Consider the following 16,170-nt stretch of genomic DNA (forward strand, 5'->3'; position numbering starts at 1 on the left):
AAAAAAAAAAAAAAAAAAAAAAAAGAAAAAAGAAAAAAAGAACTTATCAGAGGAGAATCCTAAATGTGACCGTAACAGCTTTTGTTACTTTTTAAAACTATTATTCTAAGTAATGTTGACGGAGCTTATGTTGTCCCCTGGTAACTGCCTGCTGATTTTGAGACACAGGTATTCATCTGTTGGTATTCAGGTAGCTGTCTCAGTGGCCAAGGCCTAAGCAGTTGTCAGATTGACAAGAAAACCATGTTAGACTGGAAGGCTTTTCCAGGCTTTCATATGCCAGAAGAGGGGGTCGTCAGCTGGTCTTGGAGCCTCAGTGTTTCTGACATCATGAATTAGAAGTGACAGTTTATCCCTGTGATGCCCCATTACCGTGTCGCGGTCTTAGCTTAGGGCGCGCTCTGCAGGTGCCAACTTCATGATTTTGCCTAGAGTCTTATTTTAAAACTCGTCTAGTTTTATGGTCATCTTTCTTGCTTGGCCTTTTATCATCTATGCGTTGTGTTTTATACTTTGGTCTTCAAGTAAAAGTATATGCCAAGATAGTGAGGTCATCCACACTTTAAAAAAGGGAGGAAGTAGGTCGTTAAAGGATTGTCTTCTGACACTTGCCATATAAGGGCTGAACTTTTTTGTTTTCCGTACCAGGGATAGAACCCAGGGGCACGTAACCGCTGAGCCACATCCCCAGTCCTTTTTATATTTTATTTAGAGACAGGGTCTTGCTGCATTGCTTAGGGCCTCCTTAAGTTGCTGAGGCTTTAAACTCATGATCCTCCTTCCTCAGCCTCCCGAGTTGCTAGAATTATAGGCCCGCGCCACGGTGCCCAGCCTGTTTTTTCTTTTACCACATTAACATTCTCATCTGAAGATTAGAAAGGATTATAGTTCTCTAAAAAAAAAGTGAGCTACTTTAAAAACCATACAAATAGCCTTTTTCCCCCCAAACAGACTAACCTGAGGTGTTGATTCCCACCTCCCTGCAAGGACTGCCTTTAAGGGTATCTCGGATGTCTACTTGCAAGTAGGTAGTAGAATCACAGATGGGTTTTCAAAATTAGTCCATTATAACTTGATTCTATAATTATAGCCACAAAACATGGTTCAGGCATCTTATTTTTCCAGTACTGGGGATTGAACCCAGCGGCACTCTACCACTGAGCTGCATCCCAGTCCTTTGGGACAGGGTCTTGAAAAGTTGCCCAGGCTGGCCTCCAACTTTGAATCCTCCTGGCTGAGCCCTCTGAGTCAGTGGCATTACAGGTGTGCCAACCACACCCAACTTCAAAAGCATTTTATAAGGGCCCCAAGTATGTAAACTGTTTTTGGAAAATCCTTTACGGTGGGTTTTAAAGTGTCACATAGATAATCCTGTGTAGCAGCAGATCTGCCCCTCATGATCCTTGCCAGCGTGTCCTCCACTAATAGGCCTTCTGGTCTCTTGGCACAGGGAGTCCAGAGTGACGAGGAAGGCAGCATTGTGACTCTTCAATGGGTGAACCCTAGGAATGTCCCCCTCTGGAAGCCAGGATCTCTTGATCCACTAAGCCTAGCCTTCCAGGGTGAGAAATGGCCTCAGTAGGAATCCACTCCCAAGGGGGTCACTGGGGATGATGTTGCATGTGGCCACTTCTACCCATTGCTTACTGTATCAGTGCTTACTGTTGGGGACATACTACTCATGATAGCCTTTAAGGAATATATTGCATCCTGGCTCCAATCCTCATGGAATGGGACATCCAGTCTTGTCTCAGTTCTGTCTGTAGGAGGTCATTTTGCCACTTTGGCGACTGGCAGCTTCTGGGTGATTGCCATGAAGTCATTCTCTTAGCTTGACTCGTTGTGTAGGTCCCCACACTGGTGGGTCAGACACTTGTGGGCTAGTTGAAAGACATACTGTGTGTCAGCGCCAGTCAGGACGAGTTGCTGCCCTTCCAAAGGTGAGAGGGGTCTAATGTTCAGGTCGCTGCATGCCGCCAGCTGGTCCTTTCATGGGAGGCTGCTGTATCAGGTGATTAGCGTCAGTCTCTGCGGCTGCCCAGGCTCCCTGCAGTGTGGCCGTAGTGGGCTCAGCCTTGATGGGAGGGAGCTCCTGTCCTGGACCCATGTCCACCTTCCAGCTCAGCCATCATGGCTACTGTCACATGTTCTCTGTACACACTAAGCTGGTTGGGCTGACTGGATCATCCTGCACCAAGCTTGGGGTTGTAGGAATTTGCCAGTGACACTGTATATAGGAGGCAAAGGAGGGTGTCAATGTAACAGTGGAAAGTGACATGGTGGAATGGGCCACCTGTCCACATAGCACACTGTCCTCTAGACCTGCAGAGGGCTGATCTCTAATGTAACACCTCATCTTCCGATTGGATTACTGCTGTGCCCAGCTAGCTTGTAACTTGGTAGGTCTGACAACTCAGCTTATGAAGGACATTTCTGACCATATGGTCATTTGTGTCCCTGCTCAGATGCTCTATCTCTGCCAGGCCCCATGCCAGGTACAACTTTTTGAACTGCAAATAATTCTCTACTGCAAATAGCATGACCTTGCTCCAGAACCCTGGAGATCTGTGCTCAGCCACCTTCCCCTGGAGCTTGCCCAGGATGCCACATGGCGTCCCTTCCTCCCACTGATACCTTCAGGACCACAGGGTCTGCCAGATCATGTGGCCAGAGTGGCAGGACTGCCTGAACGGCAGCGGGACCTGCTGCCAGGTCCTTTCTTCTGGGCTCACTAGGCACCATCAGCCTTCTGCACACCCAGGAAGTGGAACATGGCTTCCTCAGGTTTGGGGAGTTATCTTAAATCCAGAAGAGGCCCCAGGCTCTGTGTGCCTTTCTTAGTGCTAGGAAAAAGAAGGTACAACCTCTTGTCCTTTACTTAGAAGGAATGTCACGGCAGGCCTCAGACCCCTGAGCCCTAAATCCTCTAATGGGCAGGCCTGGACCTTTCTGTCCTCTGAAGCATGTGTGTCTCATGAAGGCATCTACTAATTTCTCATCCCATAGATTAGCAGGATGTCGTTGGTATAGCAGGCCAGCACGTCACTCTGTGGAACGTCCGTGTAGTCCAGCGCCTTTCAAACTACGTTAATGACAGAAAGCAGGCACTAGCCTAATCCTGGAGCAAGACCATGAGTGCATCCTCTCCTCTGTCCTTTGGGAATTGAGGCCGTCTCCGATGCTTCTTCCTGTTGGGAGTGAAGGACGACACATTTTGCAGGTCAAGAGCCAACACCACAGGCTTGAGGTTTACCCTCCGGGTTCTTCTCAGGGCCCCACAGCACAGCTGCTGCAGTTTGCATTGATCTGCTGCATTTGCCAGTTTTTGTAGGGGCCACACTGGTTGACTAAAGGGACCACTACTTTTGTGTTAAGTATTTCAGGGTGGCAGTGATCTCTGCCCTTCTCCTTGGGGTGCTGTATTGTTTGGGCAGAGTTGTTAGGGATCCGGGCTAGGCACTTCTCTTGACCTTTCCTGCTATAGTAGCCTTTACTTGGTTGGTCAAGAACTAATGTGAGGGGCTGTGGCTGTGGCTCATGCTAGCGCTTGCCTGGCATGTGTGAGGCCCTGGGGTTGATTCTCAGCACTGCATATAAATAAATAAAATAAATGTCCATTGACAACTAAAAAATATTTTTAAAAAACCAAAAAAACAAAACTACTGTGAGCGGGGCATGGTAATGCATGCCTATAATCTCAGCCATTCGAGAGGCTGAGGCAAAAGGATTCAAGTTCAAGGTCAGTCTCAGCAACTTAGTAAGACCCTATCTCAAAGTAAAAAGGGCTGAGAATGTAGCTCAGTGGCAGAGCACCCTGGGTTCAGTCCCCAGTACCAAACGATCACTAATGTGAGAGCCTGCCAGCTGCCAGGACACCCCTGGAACTGGGAGACAACTGCCAAGTAGCTGAGTTGGCAGGGAGGCCGGCACTGGGTGGGCTGCACCAGCCTGCACTTCCTACCTCATCATCTGCTCCTGCCCCTGGGGGAGCCACGGTGCCACCTGGTATCAGTGTCAGTCTGGCTCCCATTTCTAGCAGCCGTGGGAGCCGTGAACGTTGCCCCTCCGGGTTTCTAGCTTTGTGTCGCACAGCTGCCGGGCTCCTCTGTGCGGGTGGACCATCGTCACCCTTTGCACCTGCTATGGTGTCTTGGGTCCTTCCTTATGGTCTGCTTTTTCCTTCAGTCTGTGGGTTCTAGTCTCGGAACTGGCTCGGGTCTGTGATTGGGAAATGGATTGTGATTTTCCATTTTGACATGAACTCTAACTTTCCTTTCTTGATCCCTTCTGATGGGACACGTTACGTTAAGCCAGGGTTTCCACAGGTCTCCGCGGGTTGCCCTTGCTGGGGGTCTTGCCTTGGCTTGCTAAGTATTGTCATTTTGCCTCTGCAATTCCAGAATTCTTTTGTCCCCAGTGCCATAACAGCACCTTTTTTTTTTGGTGGGCAGGTGAGACAGGTGGGGATTGAATCAAGGGGTGCCTCAGCACTGAGCCACATCCCCAGCCGTGTGTGTGTGTGTGTGTGTGTGTGTGTTGCCAGGGATTGAACCCAGGGTCTTGTGCATGCAAGGCAAGCACTCTACCAACTGAGATATATAGTTGGCTATATTCCAGCCCCCATTTTGTTTTTTAATTTGAGTCAGAGTCTCACCAAGTTGCTGAGGCTGACCTTAAACTTGTGATCCTCCAGCCTGAGCCTCTAGAGTCACTGGGATTTCAGGTTTGCCCCACTGCACCCGGCCCACACCTCATTTTGTTAACTGGGCCCCTGGGGCTTTTCAGTGACATAGGTGCCCCTTTTACCAGTGCAATCCTGGCTGCTTGTCCTGAGGAGCACAGTCACCGCGTGGGTTTACCATCTGCAGAGAGTCCCTTCTTGCATGTCAGTCTCTCTGAACCTTTCAGTCCCTTTCTGGTACCTCTGCCTTCTTTCATCTGGACCATCGCTTTCCACATTCTGGGGCCTCCTGCACCAGGGCCGCCTTCTGGAGCTCTTGCTGTAGTGCTGCATCATGTCAGGGGCGCCAGATTAACAGGCTCTCCTGTACCCTGCTTTACATTGCTCCCCCCATCTTTGATCTTCCTGGGCTGGTGAGTGTTAATCGGGTCTCCTAGGTCCTTTTGTATCTAATCCCCCCCACCGTGGCAGGCCCTGTACTGCTGAGGTTTGACTGGCTAGGCTGGGGGTTGAGTGAGGGCTTTTCCCTTTTTTTTTTTTTTTTTTTTGGTACTGGGGAATGAACTCGGGGGCACTCAGCCACTGAGCCACATCCCCAGCTCTTTTTCATATTTTATTTAGAGACAGGGTCTTGCTGAGTTGCTTAGCACCTTGCTTTGCTGAGGCTGGCTTTGAACTCGTGATCCTCCTGCCTCAGCCTCCCAAGCTGCTGGGATTACAGGCGTGCACCACTGTGCCTGGCTTTTCCTTGTCCTGTAAGGAACTTGCCTCATTTGGGGTGTCCGTGTAGTCTTGAGACAGCCTCGGGTGCCTTTATTCCCACAAGGAGACGGGGCTGTGTGGGCAGGCTGAGAGGGTCCATGGGAACCATGGGTCCTAGTTACAGGTGCTTGTGTGTCTCTCCCCAAGCACCCCTGCCCCAAGGCTCAGAGCCCACTTTTCCCCCCTGGGGGGAGAAACGCAGACTTGCCTGGTTGAGTCAGCTTCCTTGGAAGCTACGTGCTCTTCTGCTCAAGTCCTCCGCCCTGTCCGGCTCTCTAAGCCCTCCAGGTGCAGGAGATGAGCGTCTCCAGTGCTACCAGGAAGCCCTTGCTTCCTGGCCCGGTCATTTCCTCTTTTTAAAGCACCAACCACAGTCTCCTGGAATCTCTCCCACGCCAGAAGACCGCAGGACCCGGGTATCTCCCTCCACAGTCCCTGACCCAGCCAACACAGGTGTGAGTCTTAGCACCTGCACTGCCACCCACGTGAGGGGTGTCAGCCCACCTACCACCAGTGACAGGGTCCTTGTTGCACTAAGTTGCTGAGTGACACCCAACTCCAGGATCCACATCCTTCAAGTGGGCTTCCTGCGACCATTCCATCCGTGGTACCAGCTCTCTTAGAAGCAAAGTCTGAGACGTGGCTGGGGACAGGTACTTTGTGAGAGGGCTTCCCTGAGGAATAATTCTGTGAGGAGGGAGAGTCAAACAGACATGGCTTCAGGTGACTAGCCTGAGTGGGGGTGGGCAGGGGCAGGAGCACAGCCAGGGTTGTCCCTCTTTAAAGCAAGAGGTCCAGGCTTCTGTACCCCACTGGCTACTAACTAGGTGGGGCACGTGCAACTCGCACATGGGGCCTGCCCACAGCTAGGGGCAGTGTTCTGCAAGGTACAGGTGGGAGCACTTAGCAGCCACCACTCCCGACAGCTGGGATGGTGCAGTGCCGTGGGGAAGGGCCCGTATGTGCTGCTGTGGAGTGGTTGCCAAGGTACGCGTTAAGGTTAAAAGTCAGAGTGAGCCAGGCTGGTGGTACACGCTTGTAATCTCATCTACTTTCGAGGCTGAGACAGGAGGATCGCAAGGTTGAGGACAGGCTGGGCAACTTAGTGAGAGCCTGTCTCAACAAAAGGGGGGTGGGGCTGGGATGGAGCTCAGTGCCTAATACAGCCAAATAAATAAGTAGATAAGAATGTGAATATTAAATATCATTTGTCTTGAAAACTTGACATGTTCATGCATGTATATAGATGAGACTATAAATGTGCAGACACTAAGAAAAAATGTAGAATTATCAAGAAATCTTAACACTGGAAAGGAGAAAAGGGAATGGAGGAGGGAGGGAGACTCATGTCTTCACTGTGTACCTTTTATACTCCTTTGTACCTTTTTAGTTTTGTAACAAATAATCAAATAAAAATAATTAATATTAATATTATTGTTTTAGTCAGCTTTTTTATTGCTGTGACTAAAAGATATGACCAGAACAATTGTAGGGAAGGAAAAGCTTGTTTGGGGGCTCATGGTTTCAGAGGTCTCAGTCCATGGGCAGCTGGCTCTACTCCCCGGGGCTCAAGGTGAGGCTGAACATCACGGTGGGAGAGTGTGGCAGAGGGAAGCAGCTCGCTGGTGATCAGAAAGCAGAGAGAGACTCCACTTGCCAAATACAAATATAGACCCCGAAGCCACCGGCTCCCCACAGGCCTCGCCTCCTCCAGCCACACAGCACCTGCCTCCAGCCACCACTCAGTTAATCCCTTCAGGAGATTAATCCTTTGATTGGGTTAAGGCTCTCACCACCCAATCATTTCTCCTCTGAACCCTCTTGCACTGTCTCACATGAGTTTTGGGGAGACACCTCACATCCAAGCTATAACAAATTATTATCATTTTTTGTTATATGGTTTTATTACCTTGTAGGCTAGTTGTGAGAATGAGCTAAAAAATGGGCTTTACATATAAGCATGGCACCTGCACAGTGTGGATGTGGGTGTGCTTGTGTATTTTTAGCACAGCACAAATAAATAGATGTGTGTATATTTTAAGAACTAGGACCATACTGTGCATACTGTTTGGCAACCTGATTATTAATGCATTTTCAGTATTTTTTCCGTGGCCTTCATGACCAGGGATACTCATGTTTTACAGTGGTAATCGTAGCCCAGCAGTGCACTCTGGGGGAGAGAATCGCTGTCGCAGTTCTTAGTGGCCATGCCGTTCATAGTGACCATGTGGATGGGCGGCAGCCAGTCTGCCTGTCTTCGCATCTTGTGGAGGTAGAATATACTTGGAGCCAGCAGACTGGCGAGGCTTGCTGGCCCTGAGCCTTCAGACGAGCTACTTAAACTCTGAGCTTTGCTCCCTACAGCATCTCTTGAGGATTAAAACTAATTTAAAGTGACAGATCCTGGGAGAAGGAGCTCAACAAATAACCATTAGCTGCTTCTGTGCTTTGAATGAGTCTATGCTGTCCTGATGAGATGTGGGCATGAAAAGCCAAAAAGAAAATGTGAGAACTTGGGTTTCTGTTTATTTTTAATCGCACTCTTTTATAATTTCTGGTTTTGTGTGCATATATTTTAAAATGTATTAGAGAATCGGGCTCAGTGGCTAAGTTGCTGTAGACCCAGCAACTCAGGAGGTTGAGGTAGGAGCATCACTGAGCCCAGAGTTGGAGACTGACCTGGACAACATAACAAGACCCCATCGCATAACAACTAACCTGTAATCCTTGCAACTTGGGAGGCTGAGGCAGGAGGATCACAAATTCCAGGCCAGCCTCAGCAAGTTAGTGAGACTGTGCCTCAAAATAAGATGTAAAGGGAAAAAAAGTACTGGAAATGTAACTTGGAGGCAGAATGCCCCTGGGATCAGTCCCCAGTACTACAGAAACAAATAGAAGCCAGGCATGGTGGCATGCACCTGTAGTTCCAGTGCTCAGGAAGCTCCCTTGAGTCCAGGAGTTTGAAGCCAGTGTGGGCAACACAGCCGAGACCCCTCTCAAAAAACAACAGCAACAAACATTGGAAACAATTAGTACAGTAGCACTTGCATAAAGTAATAAAAATCTGTAGCCATGCATGCTTAAATTGTACTTACTGGTAGGAATATATAAAACTGTATCAGGGTATATTCTCTCTGTAGACTAGGCTGAGTTAACTTTGACCCTCAGCCTCAAGACATAAAGTAGAGGTTTGCCGACTTAATACTGCACTGTAATTTAGTCCTGGGATCAATCTCAAAAGGATTTCTCTGGTGATCAGCTATTGTTATTCATAAAATATACTCACAAAATATATTCACATTATATTTTGTAAAGTTTCCCAGCCCCTCATAGGCAATAACATAGACACAGGCACAGGCAGTAGAGTGACTTCTCAGGTGGAACTGCTTTGTATGCACCTAGGAAAGCACTAATTGTCATTAAAATTTGGCATGCACCTAAAAGGGGAAAAGAAAGTTGAAATTTCAGTAGAGCAGAAAAATACTAGCTTTAAAAATGAAATCTGGAACCATGTTCAACTTCCGTGGTCATCAGGAATCATTGCTGAATGCAATACAAATTAAAACATTGAAGTATAATTCTTGCCCATCACGTTGGCAGAAATGTCAGTGTCTGCTGGTTATTCATATCCACCCTGGTGAAGACGTGGAGTCTCTCATGCAGAGGTGTAAGTTGGCACAGCCACTTTGGAGGATAATTTGGCAACAGTTTCAGAGATAAAAGTGCTTGTGTTTTATAATCTAGCCCTTCTTAGTCTCGGGATCAGCCTTAGGGACACTCTTTCAGACAAAGTGGCAGGTAGGAACATTCATTGCAGCACCCTCGTTGACAGCAGCAGTTGGAGACAAATGAAGTACTATTCACATGTCGTACGTAAACTTTGTCACTTCAAAGTGACAATCCAGTGCTTTTCAGTATATTCACAGGGTTTTGCAGCTATCCCCTCTATTCTAGAACATTTTCATCACCCCAAAAAGAAACCCCATGCCCACATCCCCTTCTTACAGTCCCTAGAAACCACTAATCTGCCCTCTGGCTCCATGAACTGACCTGTACTGGACTTTTCCCTTGTTTTATTTTTTTACCACCTTTGTTACTGGGGATTGAATCCAGGGCACTTTATCACTGAGCTACATCTAAGTTGCTGAGGGTCACACTAAGTTACTGGGGCTGGCCTTGAACATGGGATCTTGCCTGAGCTTCCTGTGTTGCTGAGGTTATGGGCATGTGCCACCATGCCCTGCTTGGACATTTCATATCAGTGCAATTATATAATCTGTGATTTTTTTTTTTTTTTGTAACAGCTTTAATTTTTTTTTTTTTCTTCAATACTTGTCAACAAACTGTCAAGCTCAGGGCCTTGCTCATGCTAGGTAAGCACTCTACCTCTGAGACACAGCCCCCACACTTGCAGCAGCTTTATTGAGATACAATTCATATAACACGATTTGCCTGGTTTAAATGTACGGTTCCGTAGTTTTTAGTATATTCATTGAATTGTGCAACCATCCCCACAGTCAGTTTTAGAACATTTTTATCACCCCAAGAAAGAGCTCCATGTACCCTTTAGCTATCATCCCCCAAATCCTCCTCCCCAGATCCAGGCAAGGATTTCTGTCCTACAGATTTCCCTGTTCTGGACATTTCTTGTAAATGGAACAGTAAACGTGGGGCCTTTGGTTTCTGACTTCTTTCACTTACATCTTCAAGATCCCTCCCTACTGCAGCGCCTGTCAGTGCGCCCTTCCCTTCTGCCGCTGAGTGACATTCCCTTGTATGGACACACCACTTTCTGTCTGTCCTTTTATTAGTGGATGGGTGTGGGGGTTTCCCACCTTCTGAATATTAAGATAATTTGGTCGTGAACATCCATGTACGAGCTTGTTTTTTTTTTAATATTTACTTTTTAACACAATACCTTTATTTCACTTATTTATTTTTATGTGGTGCTGAGGATCAAACCCAGGGTCTCGCACGTGCAAGGCGAGCGCTCTACCGCAGAGCCCCAACCCCAGTCCTCCATGTACGAGCTTTTATATGAACATATATTTTCAGTTCTCTTAGGGGGAATGGCTGGGTCGTTTGGTAGCTCTACTTAATTTTTTGAGGAATTGCCAAACTCTCTTCCCTAGCAGTTTTCTGTTTCCATCAGTCATATGTGAGGGTTTCAGTGCCTCTAATCTTGCCAATGTTGTTATTTTTTACTGTTTCAGTATAGTCATCCTCGTGGGTGTGACTTATGATGTTGAGCATCTTGACACGTGTTTTTTGGCCATTTATGTGTGGCCAAATATAGATTATACTGTGGCATTTTTATGCTACTCCATAGAGCAGTTAAAAGGAATGAGGTGGCTCTATATGTGATGATCCAAGTAGCAACATAATACAGTACCATACATTTTATATCAGTGTACCCAGGTGTGCTGTTTCTGTACATGCATATACACACAAGAATGTATGGGTTCTGTGTGCTTAAATATAGACAATGTAAGTTCTTCTACCATCATTCTCTGCAATTTCTGGTCTCCTGGAGCTCTATAGCACTTCTGTCTGTCTGTCTGTTTCTCTTTTTTTTTTGGCGGGGGTTGTGTGGTACTGGGGATTGAACTCAAGACTTGCATGGTAAGCAAGGGCTCTACCACTGAACTACATCCTCAGTCCTTTAAATACACACACACACACACACACACATACATACATATGCATAGATGTATACAGGCATATGTCTGAGAGAGCACAGGGGGTGGTGGTACAGTCCCCAAGACTTACCGAGATGGCTTTATCTTGCATTAGAAGATGAACTAAGCTGGGGTGGGATATGATTATAACATTTTATGTGGTAGTCATAACGACGTGTTTTAAAACACCCGGAAATAAATGGTTTACTGCTTGAAAACATAAGAAGAAAGAGCCTCTGGGCTGCTGGCTGGCCACTCTGGCGGGGAGTGTGCTGGCTGCTGTGTCACTGACTCCCTTTAGAGCTGTGTTCTGTGCTGAGGGTGGCCCCGGACCTCACACATGCTCTGTAAGCGCTCTGCCACTGGTCAACGTCCCCACCCCCTATCATTAGTCTACTACTGCATAGCAACTCAAATAGTGTAGAAGTTTCTGAAATTAAAATGAACCTACCTCCTGTCTTCACCCCCCACACGTGCACATGAGGGCACACATGCTGTTTTGCCAGGGAGGGTCCTTTTCTTTTTCTTGTTCATTTTGTTTGGTTTGGTTTGGGCTTTGTTACTGGGGCTTGTTCCCAGGGTGCTTTAACACTGAGCTCCCCCCACAGCCTTTTCTTTTTTTGGTGCTGGAGTTTGAACTCGGGGGCACTCAACCACTGAGCCAGATCCCCAGCCCTTTTTTGTATTTTGTTTAGACACAGGGTCTCACTGAGTTGCTTAGTGCCTCACAGTTGCTGAGACAATTCTAAGCCACTCGGATCACAGCCGTGCGCCACCGCGCCCAGCCCCACGATCTTTTCTATGTATTAGTTTGAAACAGGTCTCACTAAGGTGCTGAAGCTGGCCTCAAACTTAGGATTCACCTGCCTCAATCTCCCAAATAACAGTGTGAGCACTGTGCCCAACTTTAGGTTCTTTTTTTTTTTCCTTTCTTTTTTTGGGTAGTGGAGAGTTAACCCAGCGGTGCTCTGCCACTGAGTTTACATTCCCAGCTTTTTTGTTTTTATTTTGAGACAGGGTCTGACTCTGTCTAGCCTCAAACTTGCCATCCTCCTGCCTCAGCCTCCTGAGAAGCTGGCATTATAGGCGTGTGCCACTGCAGCCAATAAGGATCCTGTTCTTGATAAACGTCTGTGTTCTGGTATTGTTCCTCCACCCAGTGAGGTGTCCCTGCTTAGCCTTCTGTTGGTGCTGGGGAAGCTCCTTCCTCTGTGTCTTCCTCAGAGTGCCGCCAGGGCCATGCTCTGCAGACCTTCCTAGTGTCACCCTCACCAGAGTGTGGGGGTTAAGGCCTGGAGTTCTGCCTAAATATCTTTTTCCCCCTGGGACTGGGGATGGAACCCAGGCTTCTCGCATGCTAGGCAAGCGCTCTGCCATGAGCTTGGACTTCTTTTGTTTTACACAAGGCCCCTATGATGATTCAGATGGAGCAGTGGGGTTAAGAATTGTTTATCTAGTGAATAATCCAGCAATAAAAAAATGAACCCAAGGTGCATCTTTGAGAATTATTTTTGGTAGGTGCTTTAGGAGAGATTAACGAGCCTGTCAGTTTTATAGAAACACGCTGTACTTAAATGATCTCTTTTCTTCCAGGGATTTCACAGAACTTTTTACTTTGGGTTATTTTCAGCATTTGAGTTCATCTCTAAATAGTCAACATAGAGCTGCCATCTGAGTCTGTGAGAAAGTGATCTTGGGTTTCTTTTTTGTTTTTTTTTTTTAATGCTAGGACAAACTTGTCTTACAAGGTTTCGCCATTTTACCTTGAAAATGGGCATATGGGCAGCTTCTCACTCTTTTTTTTTAATATTTATTTTTTTTTAGTTTTAGATGGACACAATATCTTTATTTTATATTTATGTGGTGCTGAGGATCGAACCCAGTGCTGTACTACTGAGCCACAACCCCAGCCCACATTCTCACTCTTGAGATGGCCTACATTGTCCCTTGAATGTGTCTCAGCTTCCCTGAGGAAATCTCTATGCTTCTAAAAACAAAAACAACAACAAAAAAGGAAAAATAGAGTGGGTGTATGTAGAAGAATGATACGTATTACATCTTCCATGCCAGGCAGAGTACCTTGTGCAAAAATTTCTTCCCCCAGATTCCTGTAGACTTCTTAGTTTGTCTGCGATGCAAGTGAGAAACTCGAGTGACTCATATAATGATAGACTAATTTCCTCTCTTTTGTGTGCATGTATGTTGCGGGGCGCTTGTGGGGGTTAAACCCAGGGGTGCTTTACCACTGAGTTATATATCCCCAGCCCTTTTTATTTTTATTTTGAGGCACAATATCACCAAGTTGCCTGGACTGGCCTTGAACTTGTGATCCTCCTATCTCAGCCTCCTAAGTCACTGGGATCACAGGTGTGCGCCACCATGGCCAGCCAATATTTTATTCTTATTTTTTCAGATATAAAACTTGCTGAGCTCCATGAAAACCATTTAAAACACAATGAATAATATTCAGTTTCTCTAGAATTATAAGCCTGAATAGTCTTTCTCCTGTCTAAATTTATGTTAAACTTCACTTTCTCTCTTCTAGGTATCCTCATGGGAGCAGTTATAAAAATTATAGAGTTTAAAAAACTGGCAAATTGGAAGGTAAGTTTGCCTAACTGTTCATTTTGTAATATGATCACAGTTTCTGGTTGTTTTTTTAGTAGCATTAATGCTTATTCTAGTTTTCTTATTAACTGGATTGTCACTGAAGTTATTTATATTGTTCCATGAACTTTTCTTTTTTTTTTTTTTTGGCATGGGGACCAAATCCAGGTTCTTGTGCTGGATAAGTGCTCTACCAGTGAGCTTCAGTCCCAGCTCCTATTCATTTTTTTTTTTTTTGTAAGATTCAGGTTGATTCCTTTACACGTGAATTTTTAGAAAATGCATAAATCTCGCACCATCTGACTCTCAGTTTGTTGTTATTTGCCTTTTCTAATCAGCATTAAGCCTGAACAGTGAGCGTTCTGCTCGCACTCTGCCAGCTGAGGGTGATGAGGTGATGAAGGGTACTTGTCCAGCACTGTGGAGCTTAGAGCACTTGATACACTTTAGCTCCTGTGGTCCTTGTGACAGTCGCTTGACAAGCTAGGTTGACCAGTCATTATCATTGCCACCTCCTTAAACATGAAGGAGGTTGGGTCATGGCCAGTGTTGGCAGGGTTAGAGAGGAAGTGGCTGAACTGAGTCTTGGTTCAGACCCTGTGCCCTGTATATTCAGTATTCTCTCCACTATTCTATAGTTCCTCAGTTCGCTGATGTACATCCCCTTGTGTTTACAGGGTGGTTATTAGGGTATAAGCATCATTTGAAGTACAAGGACCAGCTGAAACTTGAATTTCAACTTAAACTTGAGCATCCTTATTGAGTAGAAAGTGTGTGGGAAAGTTCTAGGCTGGACAGGTGGGGCGGCGTCCTGGGGGAGCCGGCATCTGTGGAGAGCTGGAGTTGGAAGCCGGACAGCCTTCTGGAAACCGGATGCACAGGGAGCAGTGTTCGAGAAGAACAGTAAAGGAGCCTGATGGTTTCCTTCCACAGAGTCCTGTTTGTAAACTGTCCTGCTGAATCTGCTGCTTTCTGCCTGTATTATCACATGCTTAATATTTTCCTTTTTTTAAAATCCAGAGCCTCATGTATGCTGGGCAAATTCTCTATCACTGAGCTACATCCTTGGCCGATATTTTTGTTTATATCAGCTTACTTTTTAATTTATGTATATTTTTGGCAGTTTAAAAAAATGTTTCATGGTACAACATGCATAAAATTTATATTTTAGCCATTTTTTAGCAGATAATTCTGTGACATTAAATACATTCACAGTGTTGTATGCCCATCCCCCTATGTATTTTGAGAACTTTTTCATCATTCCAAACAAAAACTGTCTTCTCGAAGCCACAGCTCTGTCCCCCTCCCCATAGCCTGTGTGCCCTGTATTCATGTGGTCATGCAACATCTGCCCTTCCGTATCTGGCTTATTTTGGTTAACATGGTGCGTCCAGGCTGCATTCATGTGCTTGCATCTCTTAGAAATTCATTCCTTTCTATGGCTGAATAACTCTCACTTCTGTTACCCCTTCCTCTGGGGGTGGAGTCCCGGTTCTTTCCACCTTTTGGCTACTTGAATACTGCTGCTCTGGTGGTGATATACTGTATCCAACTTATTTTATTGCAGTGCCAGGGATGGAACCCAGGGCCTCCTTCCTGCTAGGAGAGAGCCACCCCCAGCTCCTTACCACCCCCCAGCTCCTTTCGCATTTATTTGGAAGGAAACAAACTAACATTAGGTGGGTTTTTGTTTTGGTTTGGTGCTAGGGATGGAACCCAGGGCCTCACTCAAGCGAAGCCTGTCCTCTGTGGCTGAACTGCACCCCAGCCCCTAGTGCTGTTTTGTAAATAAATGGGGTAAAAGTGAAGTAGGACATGTGCCTGCTGACGCCTGGGCTCAGGCCTGCTCCCTCTGTCCAGGGGGCAGCCCAGTAGAGTGAGACTGTCGCCATGGCGATGCCAAACGTTGGGGCCAAACTTTTGAGGTTGGAAAAGAATGGCAAGGGGCTGACCTTCTGTCCGTGGGGGAGTGGATTTGACACCATTGCTCGATGGCCACCCGAAACCACCTCAGACCATTTCCAGGGAGAAATTGTGGAAGGAGCCTGGCCGTCTGAGGAGGGGTGTTCATGTCCCCGTTCCCTACCACAGGGGTGGCTTGAGCTGCAGGTTTGTCCCTCACAGTCTGGGGCCCGAAGCTGCTGGAAAGGCTCTAGGAGGGAATCCTTCTGGGGCCCCAGGCACCCCGTGGCTTGTGGCTGTGAGCTCTGTCTCTGCATCTGTCTTCCTGTGGCCTTCTGTGTCTGTCCTTTCCTGGCTCCTGCAGTTTGGCTGCACTAGGGCCCTCCCTCAGGGCGGGAACCCTTCTCAGTTCTCCCCTTACCTCTGGCCTGTCCTTACATCAGCCTGTTTCCCGCTTAGAGCAGCCTGGGGGGTGTGGGGGGCACGGGCAGGGGAGCTGTGCGGGCTCCCTGAAGGCGCGCTCCTTTGTCCCGGGGTTTA

At 46.9% G+C, this 16,170-nt stretch overlaps 1 protein-coding gene across 3 annotated transcripts in view; it reads left to right on the forward strand.

The window, feature by feature from the left end:
* Slc9a8 (solute carrier family 9 member A8) overlaps positions 1-16,170 on the forward strand; it is a 75,399-nt gene that overhangs the window by 15,721 nt on the left and 43,508 nt on the right. For all 3 annotated transcript variants that reach the window (XM_015479460.2, XM_048810832.1, XM_048810833.1), the window contains exon 4: positions 13,667-13,725. In XM_015479460.2, the coding sequence (XP_015334946.1) occupies positions 13,667-13,725 (59 nt within the window). The remainder of the gene's footprint in view (positions 1-13,666; positions 13,726-16,170) is intronic.

Source organism: Marmota marmota, unplaced genomic scaffold (genome assembly GCF_001458135.2).
Source record: "Marmota marmota marmota unplaced genomic scaffold, marMar, whole genome shotgun sequence".
Taxonomy (NCBI): domain Eukaryota; kingdom Metazoa; phylum Chordata; class Mammalia; order Rodentia; family Sciuridae; genus Marmota; species Marmota marmota.